The sequence below is a fragment of the Phoca vitulina genome, unplaced genomic scaffold (assembly GCF_004348235.1).
Source record: "Phoca vitulina isolate PV1807 unplaced genomic scaffold, GSC_HSeal_1.0 scaffold20, whole genome shotgun sequence".
In the NCBI taxonomy this organism is placed as follows: Eukaryota; Metazoa; Chordata; class Mammalia; order Carnivora; family Phocidae; genus Phoca; species Phoca vitulina.
In genome coordinates, this window is record NW_022589723.1 from 168071 (window position 1) to 189650 (window position 21580).

The following is a 21580-nucleotide window of genomic DNA, read 5'->3' on the forward strand; positions in this document are numbered from 1 at the left end:
AGCAAAAAATTGCAATCCAGTACCAGTGGGTTTTTCAAACTCCCAAAAAGAGTTTTGACTACCTAAGGCAAAAACAATACTAATGCATTGTGGAACTGAAAATATGCAGGAATAAAATGTATGAAAATAATAACAAAATGACTGGGAGGAAGAAAATGGAAGTTGGAAAGATTCTTATATTATACAGGCAGTGGGATAATATTTTTTGATATATACTGCATTAAAGATGTATTCTCTAAATGCTCGACAAACAGCTAAAATAAAGTGATATGGCTAATAAGGTAAGAGTGGAGATGAAATAAAATATTTTTTAAAAGCTCAGTGAATCCAAATGATAAAAAAAAATGGAAGAAAATGAGAATAGAAAACAAATAGCAAAATGGTAGATTTAAACCAAACCCCATCAATAATCACATTAAATGTATATGGTCCCCCTTGTTTCCAAAATATATAAAGAACTCTTACAACTCAACAGTAAGACAATAAATAACCCACCTTAAGAATAGGCAAAGGATTCAAATTGACATTGTTCCAGAGAAGATAGACAAATGGTCAGTAAGCCCATGAAAAAATTTTCAACATTATTAGCCTTCAGGGAAATGGAAAGCAAAGCCACAACAAGATACCACTTCACATGCTCTAGCATAACTATAATCAAAAAGACAGAAAATGACAAGTATCAGAAAGGATGTGGAGAAATTAATACCCTCAATAATTATTGATAGGAATATAAAATGATACAGGCATTTTATCAAATAATTTGGCAGTTAGTCAAAATGTTAAAGACACATTTATTGTTATCCAGCAGATCCACTCCTATACTCAAGAGCATTGAAAACACATGTTCGGAGCACCTGGGTAGCTTAGTCATTTAAGCATCGGACTCTTGATTTTGGCTCAGGTCATGATCTCAAGGTCATGAGATCCAGCCCCACATCAGGCTCTGCACTGAGTGTGGAGCCTACTTAAGATTCTCTCTTTCCCATACAGCCACTCTGGGAAACAGTATGGAGGTTATTCATAAAGTTAAAAATAGAGCCACCCTATGACCCAGCAATTGCCCTGCTAGGTATTTACCCAAAGGATACAGACATAGTGATCCGAAAGGGCACCTGCACCCCAGTGTTGTTTTTTTTTTAAGATTTTATTTATTTATTTGACAGAGAGAGAGATAGCGAGAGAGGGAACACAAGCAGGGGGAGTGGGAGAGGGAGAAGCAGGCTTCCCACAGGGCAGGGAGCCCGATGCAGGGCTCGATCCCAGGACCCTGGGATCATGACCTGAGCTGAAGGCAGACGCTTAACGACTGAACCACCCAGGCGCCCCCACCCCAGTGTTTATAGCAGCAATGTCCATAAAGGCTAAACTATGGAAACAGCCCAGATGTCCATCAACAGATGAATGAATAAAGAAGATGTGGTATAGGGTGCCTGGGTGGCTCAGTCAGTTAAGCATCTACCTTGGGCTCAGGTCATGATCCCAGGGTCCTGGGATCAAGCCCACATTGGACTCCCTTCTCAGCAGGGAGTCTGCTTTTCCCTCTCCCTCTGTCCCTCCTTCTGCTCGTTCTCTCTCTCTATTTCTCAAATAAATAAATAAAATATTTTTAAAATAAAATTTAAGAAAAGAAGATGTGATATATATATATACACACACACACACATACGCACACACAATGGAATGTGATTCAGCCACGAAAAAAAATGAAATCTTACCATTTGCAACAAGGTGGATGGGACTAGAGTATATTATGCTAAGTGAGATGAGTCAATCAGAGAAAGACAATTATCATATGATTTCATTCATATGTGAAATTTAAGAAACAAAACAGAAGATCATAGAGGAAGGGAAGGAAAAAATAAAGTAAGATGAAATCAGAGAGAGAGATAAACCATGAGAGACTCTTAACTACAAGAAACAAACTGAGGGTTGCTGGAGGGGAGGTGGGTGGAGGGATGGGGTAACAGGGTGATGGGCATTAAGGAGGGCACATGATGGAATGAGCACTGGGTGTTATATGCAACTGATGAATCACTAAACTCTACCTCTGAAACTAATGCTACGCTGTAGGTTAATTAATTGAATTTAAATAAAATAAAATTTAAAAAATAAAAATAAATTTTAAAAAAAGGTTCTCTCTTTCCCTCTCCCTCTGCCCTACCTCCTCATACTCTCTCTCTCTCAAAGAAAAAAGAAAGCATATGTCCACACAAAAATTTGTACATATTCATTGCAGCATAATTCATACGATCCAAAAAGTGGAAACATCCAAAATCTCTACCCGTTGACAAATGGTTAAACAAAAGTGGTATGTCCATAAAGTGGAATATTGTTCAGTAATAAAAAGGAATGAGGTACTGATACGTGATAGAACATGTATCCACCTTTGCAGTGAAGATGAAGAGACTGCGGTTTGATGATATTGAAGAGAAAAGGAGATGGAGGCAGCAAATACCCCAGGCCCTGGCGGAGTTCCGTCTTTGCAGGACAGTAAACATACAGCAGACTATAGCCTTGATAGATACTACACACGCGGTAGGGGTTCCACACAATTACTAGAATCACGAGAACAGTGAGAGTCAGAAAAAGAACAGGGGATGGGAGACTGCTCCTGAAGGCCAGGCCCAAAAGCAACAACCCTACCTCAGACCACGGGTCTCACTACATGCATAGACCCCACCAGCCTTGACCAGATTATTACAACCCTCTGGTGCAGGAAGTGATGGAGGATGCTGACAACCTGGGTACAGGACAGCAAGGTAGACCAGTGGGACAGAATATGAATAGGAGTTATAGACCATAACTCTTCAGGGGCTCTCTTCACCAAAGACAGCACTGTGAGGACAGCAATGAAGAGAGGAGACCCAAAGTCAGCAGCCACCTCAATCAATTACCCCCACAGATGTAAAAACCTAAACCACAACATGGCAAAGAGACAGAAGCTGTTGATCCACCAGCTGAACATTCATCTGCTCTTGAAGCTGAGCAAGGTGGGGCTGAGTAAAGGTCACCTTACCACCTCTGCCATCATCCAGTTTAGTCATCCAACTAGGAGAAATAACTATGAAATTCCAGTAATAAGAAATTAATGAAATATGGGAACTGATGATCTCAAGTGCTTGCTTTTTGCCCATTGACTAGATAACTAGAACTATCTGCATTATCTATGCAGCTTGGGGTTTTTAATATTTTTACTTGAAAACCTATCTTTTGGGTAATGACAAACATGGGTTGGTTGGTTTGTTTTATGCCTGGTTTTTCTCATTACACCTTATAGATTTTTAAATTGTTTCTTACCTGGCCAAGTTGACAATTTTAGGAATTTCATTTTTAATCTGTAACAAAAGTTCATAACTTGATTTTTTAAGTCAACTATAATATTGTGATTTATAATAAGAAATACATATTTGGTTTTCATCCCCTTTTCTGGCACAGAGCTTCAAAAACCCCAGAGATTTCCAAAGTGATGAGAGTGATAAATGTGTCTTTTTTTTATGTAATGAGGTGACTTTGAAAACATCTCAGGATCAACCTTGTAATTAAAGGGTTGCTGGGCACCTGGGTGGCTCAGTCGGTTAAGCGTCTGCCTTCAGCTCAGGTCATGATCCTGGGGTCCTAGAATGGAGTCCTACATCAGGCTCCTTGCTCAGCAGGGAGCCTGCTTTTCCCCTGCCTGCCACTCCCCCTGCTTGTGCTTGTTCTCTCCCTCTCTCTCTGTGTCAAATAAATAAATAAAATCTTAAAAAAATAAAAATAAAGATTTGGAACTTTCAGTCCCACTCCCTGACCCCCCAGGGAGTAGAGAGAGCCTGGAAGTTGACTCAATTGACAAAGGCCAAAGATTTAATCAATCATAAAAATCCAAAAAGACAAGGTTCAGAGACATTCGTTGAAACCATAAAGATTTGGGGAGAATGGTGCACTCTGAGAAAGCATGGATGCCCATACTTCACCCTATGAATCTTTTACATCTGGCTGTTTCTGAGTTATATCCTTTTGTAATTAAACCCACAGTCTAGTGAGTAAACTGATTTGCAGAGTCTTGTGAGCCACTTTTGCAAATTAATCAAACCTCAGGAGGGGGTCGTGGGAACCTCTGATTGATAGCCAGTCAGAAGTACAGGTAGCAACATGAACTTAGAATTGGCATCTGAAGTGGAGTGCAGTGTTGTGGGACTGAGCCTTCAACCCGTGGAATCTAAGACTCTCTCCAAGCAGATAGTATAGTAGTGTCAGACTAGCACTGAACTGTAAGACATCCAGCTGGTGTCTGAGAATGGCTTGGTCATGTGTGAAAAACCCCCCCACACACATCAGAACTAATAGCAGAATCATTATCAACAAACTGTAAGCTCTTGTTTAAAAACGGTCTTAAGTAATTAATTTTTTAAAGATTTTATTTATTTACTTTAGAGAGAGAGAGAGAGACAGAGAGTGCAAGCGGGGGGCGGGGTGCAGGGAGGGGCAGAGGGAGAGAATCTCCAAGCAGACTTCCCGCTGAGCATGGAGCTCGACGGGAGGCTCGATCTCTCGACCCATGAGATCACCACCTGAGCCAAAACCAAGAGTTGGACACTCAACAGACTGAGCCACCCAGGCGCCCCCTAAATAATTAAATTTTCAAAAAGCTCTCCCTCTCTCTCTCTCTCCCTCTACCCCTTACGTTCCCCAGATTACTTTCTCTAGGGAAAGCCTGCTACCATGTCTTAAAGACACTATGGAGACACCCATGTGATGAGAAACTGAGGCCTCTTCCCAACGGCTGTGAAACTGAGCCATCCTGGAGGTGCATCCTCCTGCCTGGCCAAACCTTTAGATGATTACGTCTTGTCTAAAACTTCATGAGAGACCCAGAGCCAACACCACCCAGCTAAGCTGCTCTCAAATCCTCGTCCACAGAAACTATGAGACAATAAAATGTTTGTTAGCTGAATAAAGGTTTAGCCACCATGTTTGGAATAATTTATTATGCAACAATAGAAAACTAATATAGTGGTAAATACATCATTTCCTCATTCTTCTAGCAGAATCTAGTATGATAATGTATACTTGAGTGGTTTCCTTCCCCTTCCTGTCTCATTTTCCCACTCTCTTACTGGTGTTTCCTGGGATTACCTCTCAAGTAACTACTTGTACTCAAACACATGCCTCAGGGTCTGCTTTCGGGATATATATGTGATATATATAGATAGATAGATAGATAGATATATATAGGGACAGAGAGAAGAAAATCTATATATACTAAGACTTTGAGTAAGGGAAACACAGTCGAGAAGAAGTATTATAATTCCTCCCATCTTGTTTTTCTCTTCCTAAAGATTTTTACAGTTATAATTATTCTATATATTCAATTATGTACCTTACTCTTCTTGATTGATTACTATATCATTAGCAACTCAGAGTTTTTATACAATCTTTTAAAGATTTTATTTATTTATTTATTTATTTATTTATTTATTTAAGAGAGAGAGAGCAAGAGAGTGGCAAAGGGAGAGGGAGAAGCAGACTCCCCGCTGAGCAGGGAGCCCAATGCAGGGTTCCATCCCAGGACTCTGGGATCCTAACCTGAGCCGAAGGCAGAAGCCTAACCAATCAAGCCACCAAGGCACCCCAGAGTTTTTATATAGTCTTATGAAAGTCTTTTATTGGCTGTGCGGCAGGTAGAATTTCAAAGAATGGCTCCAAGATTCCATGCTCTAATCCCCAGAAACTTGAATACGATGAAATGTCACTCTGATGATTGTGTTGTGTTATGAGGCTCAGCTGATCTTAAAAAGGAGAGATATCTAGGTAGGTCTAAACTAATCACATGAGATCTGAACAGCACATGAACTTTGGTGGCAGGCAGAAGATAAAGCCAGAAGATTCCAAGCCTCAGAAGAACTTGAAGTGCTATCACTGGTTTGAAGGTGGAGGGCATCACGTGAGAAGGAATACAGGGGACCTTAAGGAGCTGAAGATGCCCCCAGTGAATAAACAGCACAGAAACAGGGATCTCAGTCCCACAGGTGCAAAGAACAGAATCCTGGCAATAACAAATAAGTGGAAGAAGACCCTGAGCTCCAGGTGAGAACTCAACCAGCCAATACCTTGACTTTGGTCTTGTGATAACCTAAGCACAGAACCAGCTGAACCTGCCTACACGTCTGATTTACAGAACTATAAAGAAATATATGGGTGCTGTAGGAATTTGTCATACAGCAATACAAACTAATACAGCTTTAAAATATTCCCTCCATCATAACTTACTTAAGATTGTTGCCCATATTTTGTCCTCATGAATAATGCTGCTATATAAACACTCCTTTCTGGCCTGCCTTCTTTTTTTTTTTTTTTTTCTTTAAGATTCATTTATTTATTTGAGAAAGAGAGAGCATGTGACAGCAGGAGAGAGGGGCAGAGGGAGAGGGAGAGAAAGTCCCAAGCAGACTCCGTGCTGAGTACAGAAGCTGACATGGGGCTCCATCCCCCAGATCGCAACCCAAGCCAAAACCAAGAGTTGAATGTCTAACTGATGCCCTAGACCTGCCTTTCTTTAAGTGAGAACTCAAAAATGGAATTATCAGGTAAAAGAGATATGAACATTTTAATGACCTTGATTTGTAATGCTAGATTGCTTTCCAACAGGATTGTGTACTTCCAAATTCCATCTCAAATTTCATTTTATAAATCAGAATGAAAACTCACCCCTACTTCACCCAAAGAGAATTTTGTTCAGTCTTTGATTCCAAACAAATTGTGTAATATATGACTGATTATCATATTAACGTGGGGCAGCCCTCAATTTTCATATCCAAATAACCTACAATTTGAGTTTCAAAGCTCTGGTCAGCTTTATCTTGTGTGAGGCCAAAGCCGCAACAATAATCATCTATTTTCTAAACCTAGCTGACAGTAGGCTATAATGTTTAACAAACTTCACTGAGGATTTGAAGACAATATACAGGGAATTATAAAGCAGGAAAGGAAAATGTTAAAATTGACTACAGATTTTTACAGTTCGTGTGTGTGTGTGTGCACAGATTTTTACAGTTCTTAGTGCCTAATGACAATGCCTTGTCATAGGAATCCCCTCCTGGCTCTCCTTCCTCACCTTGAATTGTAGCTTGTCATTTATGCTCACCTTCCCCCCCCCATCTTCTATGCGTGATTATGTCCCAGCTCCCAAGTTCAAAGCCCTACACCTCATTTCTACCCATCCTTATAAGCTCCTAAAGTATGTTAAGATTGTATTAATTTCTCAGGAATGCACATAATAAAGATATCCTTACAAAATTAATCAGAATACTTTACACCTCAGTTTTTTTTAAGATTTTATTTATTTGACAGAGAGAGACACAGCGAGAGAGGGAACACAAGCAGGGGGAGTGGGAGAGGGAGGCAGGCTTCCCGCTGAGAGGGGAGCCCGATGCGGGACTCGATCCCAGGACCCCGGGATCATGACCTGAGCCGAAGGCAGACGCTTAACAACTGAACCACTCAGGCACCCCTTTCACACCTCATTTTGAAGCGTTTGGATTTGGATTTCCAAAGTTCAGGGTCACCCTAAAAAGAATGAGTATCACCACAGTGGTCTCTCCTTCGCAAAGAACCCACCCCATATACAAACTCCATCTTGCAGCCTTAGATCCGCAAGATATAGTTTGTTGTCAGGATTTCACCTTCTACAAACCAGAGGACAGAGAAATACTGAGATCTAGTCCCAGAACCTCTGCAACATAACACTTAGTGAAAGTTCAAGATTAGAAACGAAATAGCTAACACTTTCATATACGGCTTATTATTGCCAGCACTGTTCCGGGTTACCTGTTATAGAGGTAGGTAGGCAAATAGAGGCAGAAATATACATACATAGTTGTAACTCACAACAACCTGTGAGGCAAGGTACTATTATTACTCTCATGTTATAGATGAGGAAACTAAATCAAAGAGAGAGAAAGTGACTTGCTCAAGACCACGCGGCTAGAAAGAAGCAAATTCAAATCCAAGCAGTCTGCTCCCAAAGTCCCCAGTCTTAACTCACAGCAGACACACCCTCAGGAAATACAACTTCTCCTGCCGCGGTCGCCTCTGAGTTCAGGTGCAGCCGAAGACGCCCATAGCCACCTGTCTGTCAGAGCACAGAGGTCAGAGGCAGAGCCTGCCCTCCGCAGCTCCATCGGGAGGAGGTAACCGGCTGCATCAGAGTGACTAAGGCTCCTGTCCCAGCCATCCAGAACAGGGTAGGACAGCAGCACGGGGGCTCCGCGGTCCTGCGGCAGGCGCCAGCACAGCCCGCTGGACCCGGGCGTCCGGCACGTGCAGTCCACCTGCTTCCGCAGCCGCCACCTGGTGGGCGGCTCAACGCCTTGCCCCGCAGAGCCCGCCAGAAGCCGCAGATCCGGACCAGGGCAGCCCTCCGCGGAGCCCCGTCGTTATTTTCAAGGACAACACCGCCACCGCTGGAGGAGTTCCCCAGAGACACAGAAGTGGCGCGGAAGTAGCAACAGGGGTGAGAGGAGCGGCAGCAGCGGTGGGAGGGGTCGTGGTGGTGACGCGGGGACAATTAGCACCCCGTCTGGAAAACACGTACCAGAAGAGACTCTTTTTACAAAGACCAGAAGTTGCCATCATTTAGCTGGAAGAAAGCAATTTGGGGAAAACTGCCTGCCGTGTTTGCTAGCGACTTGACACTTACCTCCCACTGTCAGGCAAACATAAAGAAGGAACACTCCCCACATCTGCTGCAGGACGCCCCGAGCCAGGCACTGCATCCCAGGTGCCTGAGCCACTGGAGCCGGCAGAAGGTCCATGCCCTCCGGGGGGGGAGGCGGGGGGGGCCAATCTGGATGCAAAACCCAGAAGAAACACCAGGGGAGGGACTCCCGTCTTGATCCGTGACTTTCAGCTCCCATAGGAGCAGCTGGGGCTTCCCTTAGAGCAGCGTCTTGGTGGGAACATTTTCTACTGAGGAATCCACAGGCTTTAGTCCTAGAGATTCTGTGAACACTGAACAGTAGAATTGTATGTAAAGAACAGAGACAACTTGAGGCGCCTGGGTGGCTCAGTCGTTAAGCGTCTGCCCTCGGCTCAGGTCATGATCCTGGGATCCTGGGATCCAGTCCCGCATCGGGCTCCCTGCTCAGCGGGAAGCCGACTTCTCCCTCTGCCCGTCCCCCTCCCCCTGCTTGCGCGCGCGCTCTCTCTCTCTCTCTGTCAAATAAATGAACAAAATCTTAAAAAAAAAATTCAAAAGCAGGGTGCCTGGGTGGCTCAGTCACTTAACGGGTGCAACTGTTGATTTCCGCTCAGGCGTGATCTCAGCGTGAGATTGAACTCCACACTCAGCGCACAATGGGCTTGGGATTCTCTCTCCCTCTCCCTCTCCCTCTGCCCCTCCCACTTGTGCTCTTTCTCTAAAATAAATAAATAAACAAATCTTAAAAAAAAAAAATTCTCTCCCTCTCCCTATCCCCCTCCCCCTCCTGCTTTCGGGTTTTTTAAAAAAAAAAAAAAAAAAAAAAAAAAAAACTTAAAAGCAACTTGCAGAGTGTTGGGCATTAAATGGTCTTATCTTTGTCAATATATGTATTATATACATGTGTTTGTAATACATATGTACATATATATCCTTTTAGAAGTTTGGGTATGCACACAGTGAACTACTAACATTGGTTGTTAGGCTGCAGTGGCAGAGTGGAGGGGATTGTTTTTCCAGCACACCTCTATTGCTGAATGTGAAAATGAACAGGTTTCATTATTTAATTTAAAAGAGAATTGAGGAACACCTGGCTGGCTCAGTCAGAAGAGTGTGTGACTCTTGATCTTGGGGTCATGAGCTCAATCCCCACATTGTGGGTAGAGATTACTAAAAAAAAAAAAAAAAAACTTTAAAAAATAATAAAACAGTAAAAAGTAAAAGAGAGAACTGAAAGGAAAGAAAAGAGATACAGGAGAAAGATGAGATGGGGGAAAGAAGGGAGGAAGAAAATGAGAACTAAAGAAAAAAGAGAGTAAAAAAAGAAAACCTCAACCATATCTTAAACTATTTATAAGATGTTCTAAAAAGAAATTTCCTGTGATCTGATAAATATTTTTCCATACCTATTGACCTCTCGTTAATACCATTTACTATCAAAGGCAGCTACAATAAAAAAAAATAGACAAGGTGGCTGGGTGGCACAGTCAGTTAAGCAACTGGCTCTTGATTTTGACTCAGGTCATGATCTCAGGGTCGTGGGATCGAGCCCCAGGTCAGGCTCCCTGCTCAGCAGGGAGTCTGCTTTTCCCTCTGCCCCTATCTCCTCTCATGTTCTCTCTCTCTCTTTCTCTCTCAAATAAATAAATAAAATCTTCAAAAATTTTTTTGAATGTTTAAAAATTTTTAAAAAATTTTTAATAGATGGGCAATGGGAAGTGTTGTTGAAGATGTGGAGAAATTGGAAACCTCGTACATTGCCGGTGGGAATGTGAAATGGTGCAGCCACTGAGAAAAGTCTGGCAATTCCTCGAAATATTCAACATAGAGCATATGACCCAGGAATTCTACTCCTACATATTCCAAAAAAACTAAAACCATATGTACACGCAAAAATGTGTACATGAATAGTCACAGCAGCATTATTTAAACAGCCAAATAGTGTAAAAACCAAAATGTCCATCAACTGATAAATGGATAAACAATACAGTATATCCATAAAAACTGGAGTAGCATTCAGCCATAAAAAGGAATGAAATTCTGATCCACACTACAACATGGAGAAGCTTGAAAACATTATACTAAGTAAAAGAAGCCAGACACAAAAGGCCACATGTTATATGATCCATTTATATGAAGTGTTCATAATAGGCAAATCCATAGAGACAGAAAGTAGATTATGGTTACCAGGGGTTGGGGGGCAGGAGGGGTAAGCAAGGAAGATGAAGAGAGACTGCTAATGAGTATGGGATTTCTTTTTAGAGTGATGAAAATGTTCAGGAATTAGTGGTGATCAGTGCACAACTTTGTAAATACACCAAGAACTACTGAATTGTACACTTTGAAAAGGTGACCTGTATTTGGGTTTTTTGGTGTGTATTTTTTTTAAGACTTTATTTTTAAGTAATCCCTACACTCAACATGGGGTTCAAACTTACATCCCAGAGATCAAGAGTTGCACGCTCCACCAACTGAACCAGCCAGGTGCCCCAGAGTGAAATGTATTTGAATTAACCTCCAAAGCTATTATTTTTAAAATTTATTTAAATCAATGTTGATAGATGTTGGAGAATTTCACTACACTTGAGATCTGTGTATTAGAGGAAAAAAAGCTATTCGTTGAGCCCTGCTATGAACACAGTTCTGTTTTTGCAATCTCCTGTCTGACTGGGATTTTGAATCTTTGTTGCTCATTTTGTCACGCAGAGTCAGGATCATCTTCCCTCATGGACGGCCTATGGAATCAAGACTGTTGGGGCGCCTGGGTGGGTCAGTCATTAAGCGTCTGCCTTCAGCTCAGGTCATGATCCCAGGGTCCTGGGATCGAGCCCCGCATCGGGCTCCCTGCTCGGTGGGAAGCCTGCTTCTCCCTCTCCCACTCCCCCTGCTTGTGTTCCTGCTATCGCTGTCTCTCTCTGTCAAATAAATAAATAAAATCTTTAAAAAAAAAAAAAAGACTGTTGAAGCTCCTGCTGAGTCCATGTTGACTCCAGGCTTTCCTTGACTTCATAAGTATGCATTAAAATTCCTTGTGTACACTGAATTCAGTCTCTTGAACAACAGCAGACTTTTCAGCAGCACTGGGTGGATAGCCGAAGTGTAGGGATTCCTGCCTGCCTCCTCACCTTACTTGACTTCATCTGAACAACATGTTTGTGCATTTTCCCATATTTGGTAAAAACTGGTAGAAAATGGGAAACAAATTGTTAGTGTCAGAGATGAGAAAATTGAAATAAACTTCATGCAACTGGGATAAAGATGAAAATAAATAAGCTGGACGCAAAAAGAAAAAGTTAAAGTCAATTTGTATTTCTTGTGAACGCTCTGGAAGAATTATTTTCTACTTACTGCATGTGAGTGGAATACAGCACCTGGCTATAGTAGATATAATACTGCCATCTTGTGGCACCATAAAGCATTGCCATTTTACTTACTCACTTATTCTCACATATACCCCCAAATGATTAATATTGTTTTTCCCTATCAAAAATATAGAAATTTAGAATCAAAAGAAAGCTTTATTTTTTTTAAGACTTATTTATTTATTTGAGAAAGAGAGAGAGAAGGGCTTGAGCAGGGGAGGGGGAGGGGAAGAGGGAGAAGGGAAGCCGACTCCTCGCTCAACAGGCCCAATCGATCCCAGGACCCTGAGATCATGACCTGAGTCAAAACCAAGAGTCAGATGTTTAACTGAATGAGCCACCCAGGCACCCCTAAAAGAAAGCTTTAAAAGCATCTAGCCCTTTTCAATTATCTCATTTTAAAATTGGCCTCATGTAAAAGTTGGCTAGGCAGCAAAATTTCTTATGAGTCTCTGTCCCTCTACCAGAAACTGGGTTTCTTTCCAAACATTGCTCAAGATATGATTAACCATTGCTACTGTCCACCTAGGTCTATGCTGAATTGATTGGTCCATATGAGAAGCAGCCTGATTACAAATACACCCCTGCAATTTGGAGCATCTGTCCTTGTAGCTCCCAATTTGGAGCTTGTATTTAAATCTCGTGTGTTTTCTGTCTACGGATACACAAAGCATTTCTCTCCCTGCTGGCACTGACCAGGGCCTCACAATGAGACTCAGGCACTTTTGGCTTGCTGCCTCTGCAGGCAAAGAGGTTCCTCCCACCACTACCCGCAAGAAGAGTGAGCAGGTGCTGAGCACTGGAAACCCACCTAAGGGAGGGGGCTCACAGAAACAGTGGCAAGAGATAAGAAGGGGTCTGGGCAGAATATCAGTGTTGTCCCCCATGGTCTATCCCTCTTCCAATCTACTCTTCAAATAGATCCCAGAGGGGCGCCTGGGTGGCTCAGTCATTAAGCATCTGCCTTCGGCTCAGGTCATGGTCTCAGGGTCCTGGGATCGAGCTCCGAGTCAGGCTCCTTGCTTGGCAGGAAGCCTGCTTCTCCCTCTCCCACTCCGCCTGCTTGTGTTCCCTCTCTCGCTGTGTCTCTCTCTCTGTCAAATAAATAAATAAAATCTTTATAAAAAATAAATAAATAGATAGATAGATAGATAGATAGATAGATAGATAGATAGATAGATGCCAGACTGGTCATCCTACAATTTCAACCTGACTATGACACTCCCAGTTAAAGCCTTCAGTGGCTCCCCAGCCCTTACAAAGGAAGGCCAGACTATTCATCACATAAGATCCCAACTGTATCTCACTTGAACTCCATTTACAGTCTATGCTGCAGATATTCTGAATCGCTTGACTTTCCCCCCCTCCATGCCAATCTGCTTCAGGTCTCCATCCTTTTGCTCAAATTTTTTCCTCTGCTGCAGTGTCCCTCTATTCAAGGAGCAGCATAAGGGTTACCCACCTGGTGAAATTTTCCTGGCCCCACTTGAACCATCCAGTAAACTTAAATGCAACCTTCTGTGTGGTCTCACTCTAGCCTGTAGTTGATATATTCTTCCCAGCATAATATAAACTTCTTGAGGATGAAGTATGGCTAACCAGCTTCTTTCCCCAAATAAATACCTATGTACTTACTGTCACTGATCTTGAAAACCAAGATTTTATGGAAATGGAAGAGGAGCAGAAATCCTAATGCACCTAATTTAAGAGGTAAAGTTAAGATAATGAATGCTGCGTAATCATTAAGAGATCTTGGCATGAAAGGGTGTGGATCAAACTCATAAGATACATTATACGTGATATACAATTGTACGTTTTATGTGGTGGAGCTTTGTTCTCCCAAAGGAGATGTCAGTCATGCTAGAATGGAAAAGGAGAATAAACTTCGGATAAAAGAGAGGCAAAGCCCTAACACCACCGTCTGGGCCTGGATTCAGAATGGGGAGAAAGGAAGTTTCTAGGAACAGTGTGGGGCTGAGAGTGGAGACCCTTCAAACTCAGTCGTGTTGGATGAGGGTTACACTTACATGAGTTGACCAGAAGAACCGGGTCACTGGGGAGCTGTGACAATGGCAGCCCAGGCTGTGGTGGCCCGGCGATAGCGGTGAGAGGAGAAAGACTTCTTCTACACCTGCATGCTAAGAGGTGGTGCCTAAGTGGAGGGAACCTGCCCGTGGCACTGGAGCAGAGATGGCAAAAAATCTTCTCCACACCAGCAACACCATGTGGCCAAAGAACACAAGACTTCTTCTTCTTTTTAATTTTTTTAAAGATTTTATTTATTCATTTGAAAGAGAGAAGGAGAAAGTGAGTACAAGCTGGGGAGAGAGGCAGAGGGAGCGGGAGAAGCACACTCCCCGCTGAGCAGGGAGCCCGATTTGGGGCTATATCCCAGGATCCCAACACTTCAAAGAAAGTAATCACAGAAATTAGAGGTCACCCAAACAGATCATGTTGTTCTTCACAGTTCACTTTCTAGATGTAGAAATGATTCCTGCTTGCTGTCAAAACAAAAAATAATGAGGATCAGGGGAATGTAGTTCTCATGGGGGAAATGTCTCAGGGTAGAACTCCCAAGAGGTAAGTAGTTCTCTACAAATCTCTTGATAGTGTTTAAAAAAAAAAAAACAAAAAACTCGATCGAAGAAGATCTACCTAATAGTGTAACTGATGTAAAATTCAAGGAAGTTAAGTAAAGAAGTCTCAATCTATAAAGAGCCTCCAAGGGCAGAGGATCTCATAGACTCTTAGCATAGTCAATGTTTCATTCCCCTGGAAGAGTTTAATTCCATTCCAAAGCAGAGACCTGGTTACCTATCACCACAAGCCCAGGGGATGCTCTGAAGGACACTTTCCTCACGCGCTCAGACATCCGGCCTGAGAAAGGCGAGCTTCCTCCAAAGTTTTGCTGCTGTGTCCATGGGAGTCCAATAAGGGAAGCAGTCCTAATAGGAGGTCAATTCACAATAGGAGCAAAGACTTAATTTCCACACATTAAAAGTTTCAGTAACTTTGTCAAAAACTGTATGTAGTCTGTCTTTCCCCACCTTCTTCCTTACTCACAAAGTTAATATATTAAGCATATGAATTTTGAATTAAATCAGCCTTTCTCCGGATTCAGGAACTTTCTTCTCTGAATTGAGAAAAAGAGTTTTAAACATTTATCTTGTCTTTTGTTTTCTGTATTTTGAGGGAGATCATAAGGCAATATAAATGCTGTAACAGATTCAGGGTTACTGAGCCGACATAGTCAGGGACAGGGGGTTTTAAGCCTTCTTTTCCCAGTGGCAAGAAGACTCAGGCAGTTTATTTGAAGGCTGGAAGGCCTTCCATTTCAGATTTTTCTTCTCTCTTCCTTTCTTTTTTTTTTTTTAAGATTTATTTATTTATTTTAGAGAGTCGGGGGAGGGGCAGAGAGAGAGAGAAAACCCTGAAGCAGACCTCCTGCTGAGCAGAGAGCTTAACGCAGGCTCCATCCCAGGACCCTCAGAACATGACCAGAGCAGAAATCAAGAGTCGGATGCTCAACTGACTGAGCCGCCCAGGTGCCCTCATTTCATACATTTTCTTAAACAAGCTTTTTTTTTTTTTTTCATTTACAGTGCCTGGACACTGATGGGATAATTAGAATAAAATATGGGTTCTGAGGCACCTGGGTGGCTCAGTCCTTAAGCGTCTGCCTTCGGCTCAGGTCATGATCCCAGGGTCCTGGGATCGAGCCCCGCATCGGGCTCCCTGCTCCGCGGGAAGTCTGCTTCTCCCTCTCCCACTCCCCCTGCTTGTGTTCCTGCTCTCGCTATCTCTCTCTGTGTCAAATAAATAAAATAAAATAATTTAAAATATGGGTTCTGTCTCCCCACTGCACCCAAACTCTGTTCATTCTCCATGCTCTGCCTCTGCCCAGGCTGCCTCATGGCCTAAGTCTGGTCCTAAAGGCAAACAAGGGTGAACAGCGCAATGCTGGGTCATTCCTCATGCCTCAGCCTTAGCGATGCATAGCTGCTTGGCATGGAGAAGCCCTCAACCCTAAGGTGCCCTATATAAAACCCCAGTTCAGTGTAGACATGCCAGAAAGAGGCCAAACCTCTGGAATGATCTGATTTTTTTTGCAAGTGAAAGAGGCACTGGCTGTAAAGGGCTCAAAGTGAGTTTGCTCCCTGGTGAAGGGGCCCAGCGACCTCTGACTTCCTATCTGACCCTGTAAGGAGGATGACTTCCATTTGACCCTGTCAGAGGGTCTCACCCTCCCTGACTTTGCTCTCTTCATGCCATCCTCTTCCATTCCTTCCCTAGGAACCTCTCCCTTGAATTTCCAGGCCAAAGCCCCTGCATCTAATTATTTGCTATTTTAAATATTGATTTTTTCAGTGATATCACTAGCTTCTTATTTTAATTGTATACTTTTGATATTAAATTGCAACTATTTTATAAGATGGCCTTGACAATACCAAATACTATTTAAAACAAGAAATTTTGGAAACTATATCAAGTTAGCCACCATGTGGATACTTAAAATGGTCTTTTTTTTTTTTTTATGAGCACTGGGTGTTATATGCTACTAATGAATTGTTGAACACTACATCAAAAACTAATGATGTACTATATGTTGGCTAAAATGGTCTTTTAATTGATGAATCTAAGTTTGCTTCACTACTCAATTTAAATAGCTTAAGACGCCACAACTTCAAAAAATTAACAGCCCTATAAAAAATCACAGATAAATTAAGAAGGAAAATTATTCAATTAGTTTTAGTCTTTTGTTTTTGTCTAGGCTGGCTCCTTTTTCTCTAGAAAAGAGAAAAGACAGTTCTCTTTTCTAAAACTCTTAGAGTGGCTTATCCCTTCTACAGATACTCCCTGCCTCGACAGAGATTCCACCTTACACCATCTCAAATCAAACCTGCCATCATCTGCTTCCTCTACCTGGAAAAGGAGCCTCTCCCTCAGACCCACCCACTGCAACCACCCTGTCCCCATGCAGGCCAGAATGCCCAGGGCCAGATAGGAGGAGGTGGGCCTCCCAGCCTTCTCCCAGCAGGTCCTTTGGGAAAGTACATCCAGATGTGTGCACCACAGCTGGGAAAAAACTCAGACTGGTGAAGAAAGATTAAGTAAGGGGGATTTTTTACTACCCATAGATTCATTATGGATATTCTCCAGATAACTGCCTTTTTAGTATAATCCTAATATGAATTGATTTATGAAAATTTGATTTTAAGAAAAAATTTTAGAAACACATCATTTGCTTAAAGTCGAAGTGTATTTATAGTATATATTTCCTCTAGCTGATAGAAGATAAGTTTTCATAATTGGCATCATACATATGCTTTCAAATTATTTCTTCTCTTTCTGTTCTAGCCAAAGAAAGTACCATTCATCCATCCTAAAAGAAATTATTCTTGCTTCTGAAAATCAGGTAATAGCTTATTTTTCTCTTTGTGGACAGTCTATAATTAATTTCAATGGATCCTATAGAGCAAGATACATTCAGTATTATTAATAATTACTGGATATGATTATAGCCACTTAATTCTTTTTAAATAATAATGAAGATAAAATATATTTGAGATTGGGGGTGCCTGACTGGCTCAGTTGGTAGAGCATGTGACTCTTGATCTCAGGGCTATAAGTTCAAGCCCCACATTGGGTACAGAGATTACTTAAAAATAAAATCTTAGTGCTCGCTTTGGCAGCACATATACTAAAAAATAAAATCTTAAATATATATACATATGTATATGTGTATATATATATATACACATACACACATATGTTTGAGATTGGTGTTTATAAACACGTATTTTTAATGATATTCCAGTGTTTAGGTCTATCAATGTTCACACACCTCTATATAACTAACTCTTATTAGTTTAATTTTTTTGTTGTTTCTTAAGAATTACATGATATTTTAGTTTAAGCATAAAAAATACCTAAAACACTATTTGGAGGAAAAACCCTTTTTGAACAAACCATTCATCAAAGGGAGTTTTTAAATAACATAGGGCTCAGATGTTTAATACCTTTAAAAGGTTCTCGAGAATCTCATTTGTTGGAGGTCAAATAAGGTTTTCAAATAATAACACACTAAAGATCAAATCCTACAATAATCAATCTATTTTAATCCAAATCACCAGAACCAATAAACTAGTTAGGTCAACCAATTAAGTTAAATAACATTCTAGAGCAAACAGAAAACATGGATGATGCCTTTGACTTTGTTTTTACTGGGGACAGACTCACATTGCTGAGGCATGTGGCCAATCCCTCATCACAGTCCTGACTATGCGACATAAAGTACAAGAGATGTGATCACACAGGGAAATGGGATGCAAGACTAACCAGAGTTGGCAAAAGCTATTCAGTCAGCCAATCAACCAACAAATATTTATTAATTACCTTACTGTTGCCAAACACTGTGGCAGGTGCTGCAGATACAATAAAAGAACAAAACAGACTCAGTCTTTGCTCTGAAAGAGTTCATAATCTAGTAGAAGAAACCAGTGAGCATTTAGGTAAATAGTTATCATACTGTACTGCAATCACCACTTATAATATAACTCTTTTTTTTTTTAAGATTTTATTTATTTGACAGAGAGAGACACAGCGAGAGAGGGAGCACAAGCAGGGGGAGTGGGAGAGGGAGAAGCAGGCTTCCCGCTGAGCAAGGAGCCCTATGCGGGGCTCGATCCCAGGACCCTGGGATCATGACCCGAGCCGAAGGCAGACGCTTAACGACTGAGCCACCCAGGCGCCCCTATAATATAACTCTTATCTCCCAGAAGATTGTCTTCTAAGGGAGAAAAATTCTTCCCGAAGGAGGTGACAGCCAACTGAGTTCTGAGCAGTGAAACCATGTTAAGATGAATCAGTATTTTCCAGGAGGAGTGGGTCCAGTAGGTCCTTGTTGCTCCGAGGGATCCAAAGGAAGGAAGATTATAGAAATATGTAAGGGCCAGCGGCACCTGGGTGGCTCAGTCAGTTAAGCATCCACTTGATTTCGGTTTAGATCATGATCTCAGGGTTGTGGGATAGAACCCCGTGTCAGGCTCGGGATTCAGCCAGGAGTCAACTTGAGATTCTCTCCTTCCCTCCTCTCTCTCTCTTTCAAATAAATAAATAAATCTTTACAAAAAATATGTGAGGGCCAGATCTCAAAGCTTCTTGTATATCATGGCAGGAGATATTTTGAGAAGTCAGAGACCAACAATAGGGATGATAATTATGGAGAATTGTTTCACTCTGCTCCATGCCACCAGAATCCACTTCTCTATTGTACAGATCCATCATATGCACTAACACTATTATTCAGACACAACCTTGTGCCTTGGCTTCCAATACTTGTAAGTGTCTCCCATAGAAGGAGAATTTCAGGCGGCGCCTGGATGGTTCAGTCGGTTAAGTGTCTGACTCTTGATTTCAGCTTAGGTCATGATCCTATGGTCGTCGGATGGAGACCCATGTCAGGCTCCGTGCTCAGCTGAGAGTCAGCTTGAGATTCTCTCTCTCCTTTCCTTCTCCCTCTGTCCCTCCCCCCAGCTCATGCGCTCTCTCTCTCTCTCTCTCATAAATAAAAAAATCTTTTTTAAAAAGAAAAAAGAAAAGAAAAGAAAAAAGAAGGAGCATTTCAGGACACCTGGAAACTAACCAGCCTCTGAGGGCTTGTCTTGCAGAGCAAACCCAAATGACTGATGGCAAATGCTTTCCACTTTAAAACATAGAAGTTCTGGGGCGCCTGGGTGGCTCAGTCGTTAAGCGTCTGCCTTCAGCTTGGGTCATGATCCCAGGGTGCTGGGATCGAGCCTTGCATCGGGCTCCCTGCTCCGCGGGAGGCCTGCTTCTCCCTCTCCCACTCCCCCTGCTTGTGTTCCTTCTCTCGCTGTGTCTCTCTCTGTCAAATAAATAAATAAAATCTTTTTTAAAAAAATAGAATAAAACATAGAAGTTCTTGGGGCGCCTGGGTGGCTCAGTTGGTTAAGGGTCTGCCTTTGGTTCAGGTCTTGATCTCAGGGTCCTGGAATTGAGCCCTCCTTCCTGCTCCCTGCTCAGCGGGGAGCCTCCTTCTCCCTTGCCTTCTTCTCCCCCTGCTTGTTCTTTCTCTCTCTGTCAAATAAATAAAGAAAATCTTTTAAAAATAAAAAAATTAAAATATAGAAGTTCTCTGTTTCCCTCCTAGACTCTGGTCATCAGACAAAAGCATTCTGTCACTACCTCTTGTGTATATTTCCCTTGTCTGACTTCACCATTCATCTTAGCAGACTACAGAAAGACATGGGAGAGACCAAAAATACATCCCTGGACACGGTGATGACAGACTTCACTCTCCTGGGCTTACTTCACCCCTCGAGTCTGAGGACCCTCCTCTTCCTGGTCTTCTTCATCGTTTACGTCCTGACTCAGCTAGGGAATCTGCTCATTCTGCTTACTGTGTGGGCTGACCCAAAACTCCATGCTCGCCCCATGTACATTCTTCTGGCCGTGCTCTCATTCCTGGACATGTGGCTCTCCTCAGTCATCGTCCCTCGGCTAATATTGGATTTTACTCCATCCCACCAGCAAGGCAATCCCCTTTGGTGGCTGTGTGGCTCAGCTGTATTTCTTTCACTTCCTGGGCAGCACCCAGTGCTTCCTCTACACCCTGATGGCCTACGACAGGTACCTGGCAATATGCCGGCCCCTGCGCTACCCTGTGCTCATGAATGGCAGGTTATGCACCATCCTCGTGGCTGGAGCTTCGGTGGCTGGCTCCATCCATGGGTCTATCCAGGCCACCTTGACCTTCCGCCTGCCCTACTGTGGGCCCAACCAGGTGGACTATTTTTTCTGTGACATCCCTGCGGTATTGAGATTGGCCTGTGCTGACACAACCATCAATGAGCTCGTGACCTTTGTGGACATTGGGGTGGTGGCCGCCAGTTGCTTCATGTTAATTCTGCTCTCCTATGCCAACATAGTCCACGCCATCCTGAAGATTCGCACTGCTGATGGGCGGCGCCGAGCCTTCTCCACCTGTGGCTCCCACCTAACCGTGGTCACCGTCTACTATGTGCCCTGTATCTTCATCTACCTCAGGCCAGGCTCCAAGAGTCCCCTGAATGGAGCAGTGGCCGTGTTTTACACTGTTGTCACTCCATTTCTGAACCCCCTCATCTATAGCCTGAGGAACCAGGAAGTGAAGTCTGCTCTGAAGAGACTAACAGCAGGTAGAGGGGCTGCCAGTGAAAATAAGTAACTACAGGCTCAGGGACTACCTGCTTCACAGTTGTTACCACACCCCTCAGCTACTGCTGCATATGACAAATGTTCAAAAATAGATGTTGGCTTAAGCTGGCCTGAATGTATTCTACTGCAAAGAAGCTTCTAGTGCTATATTTAACCTCAATAAATTGGCCAGAACTCTTTTTTAGTTTTCTGATCCACCTCACAGAAGAAAGCACATTCTACACAAACATTGAATATGAGGAATACTCTACTGAGGAGGAGGGGGATTACTCCAGGAAAATTTGGGTAAACCAGTATAATGCTGTCCCATCACCCTTCATCC

The 21580-nt window shown here is 42.6% G+C and overlaps 1 protein-coding gene across 1 annotated transcript; it reads left to right on the plus strand.

The window, feature by feature from the left end:
* Positions 1–20307: 20307 nt before the first annotated feature.
* LOC116640442 (olfactory receptor 10G2) lies at positions 20308–21268 on the plus strand. The gene is given in 2 exon segments (XM_032417488.1): positions 20308–20586; positions 20588–21268. Coding segments are annotated over 2 exon segments (960 nt in total).
* Positions 21269–21580: the final 312 nt, after the last annotated feature.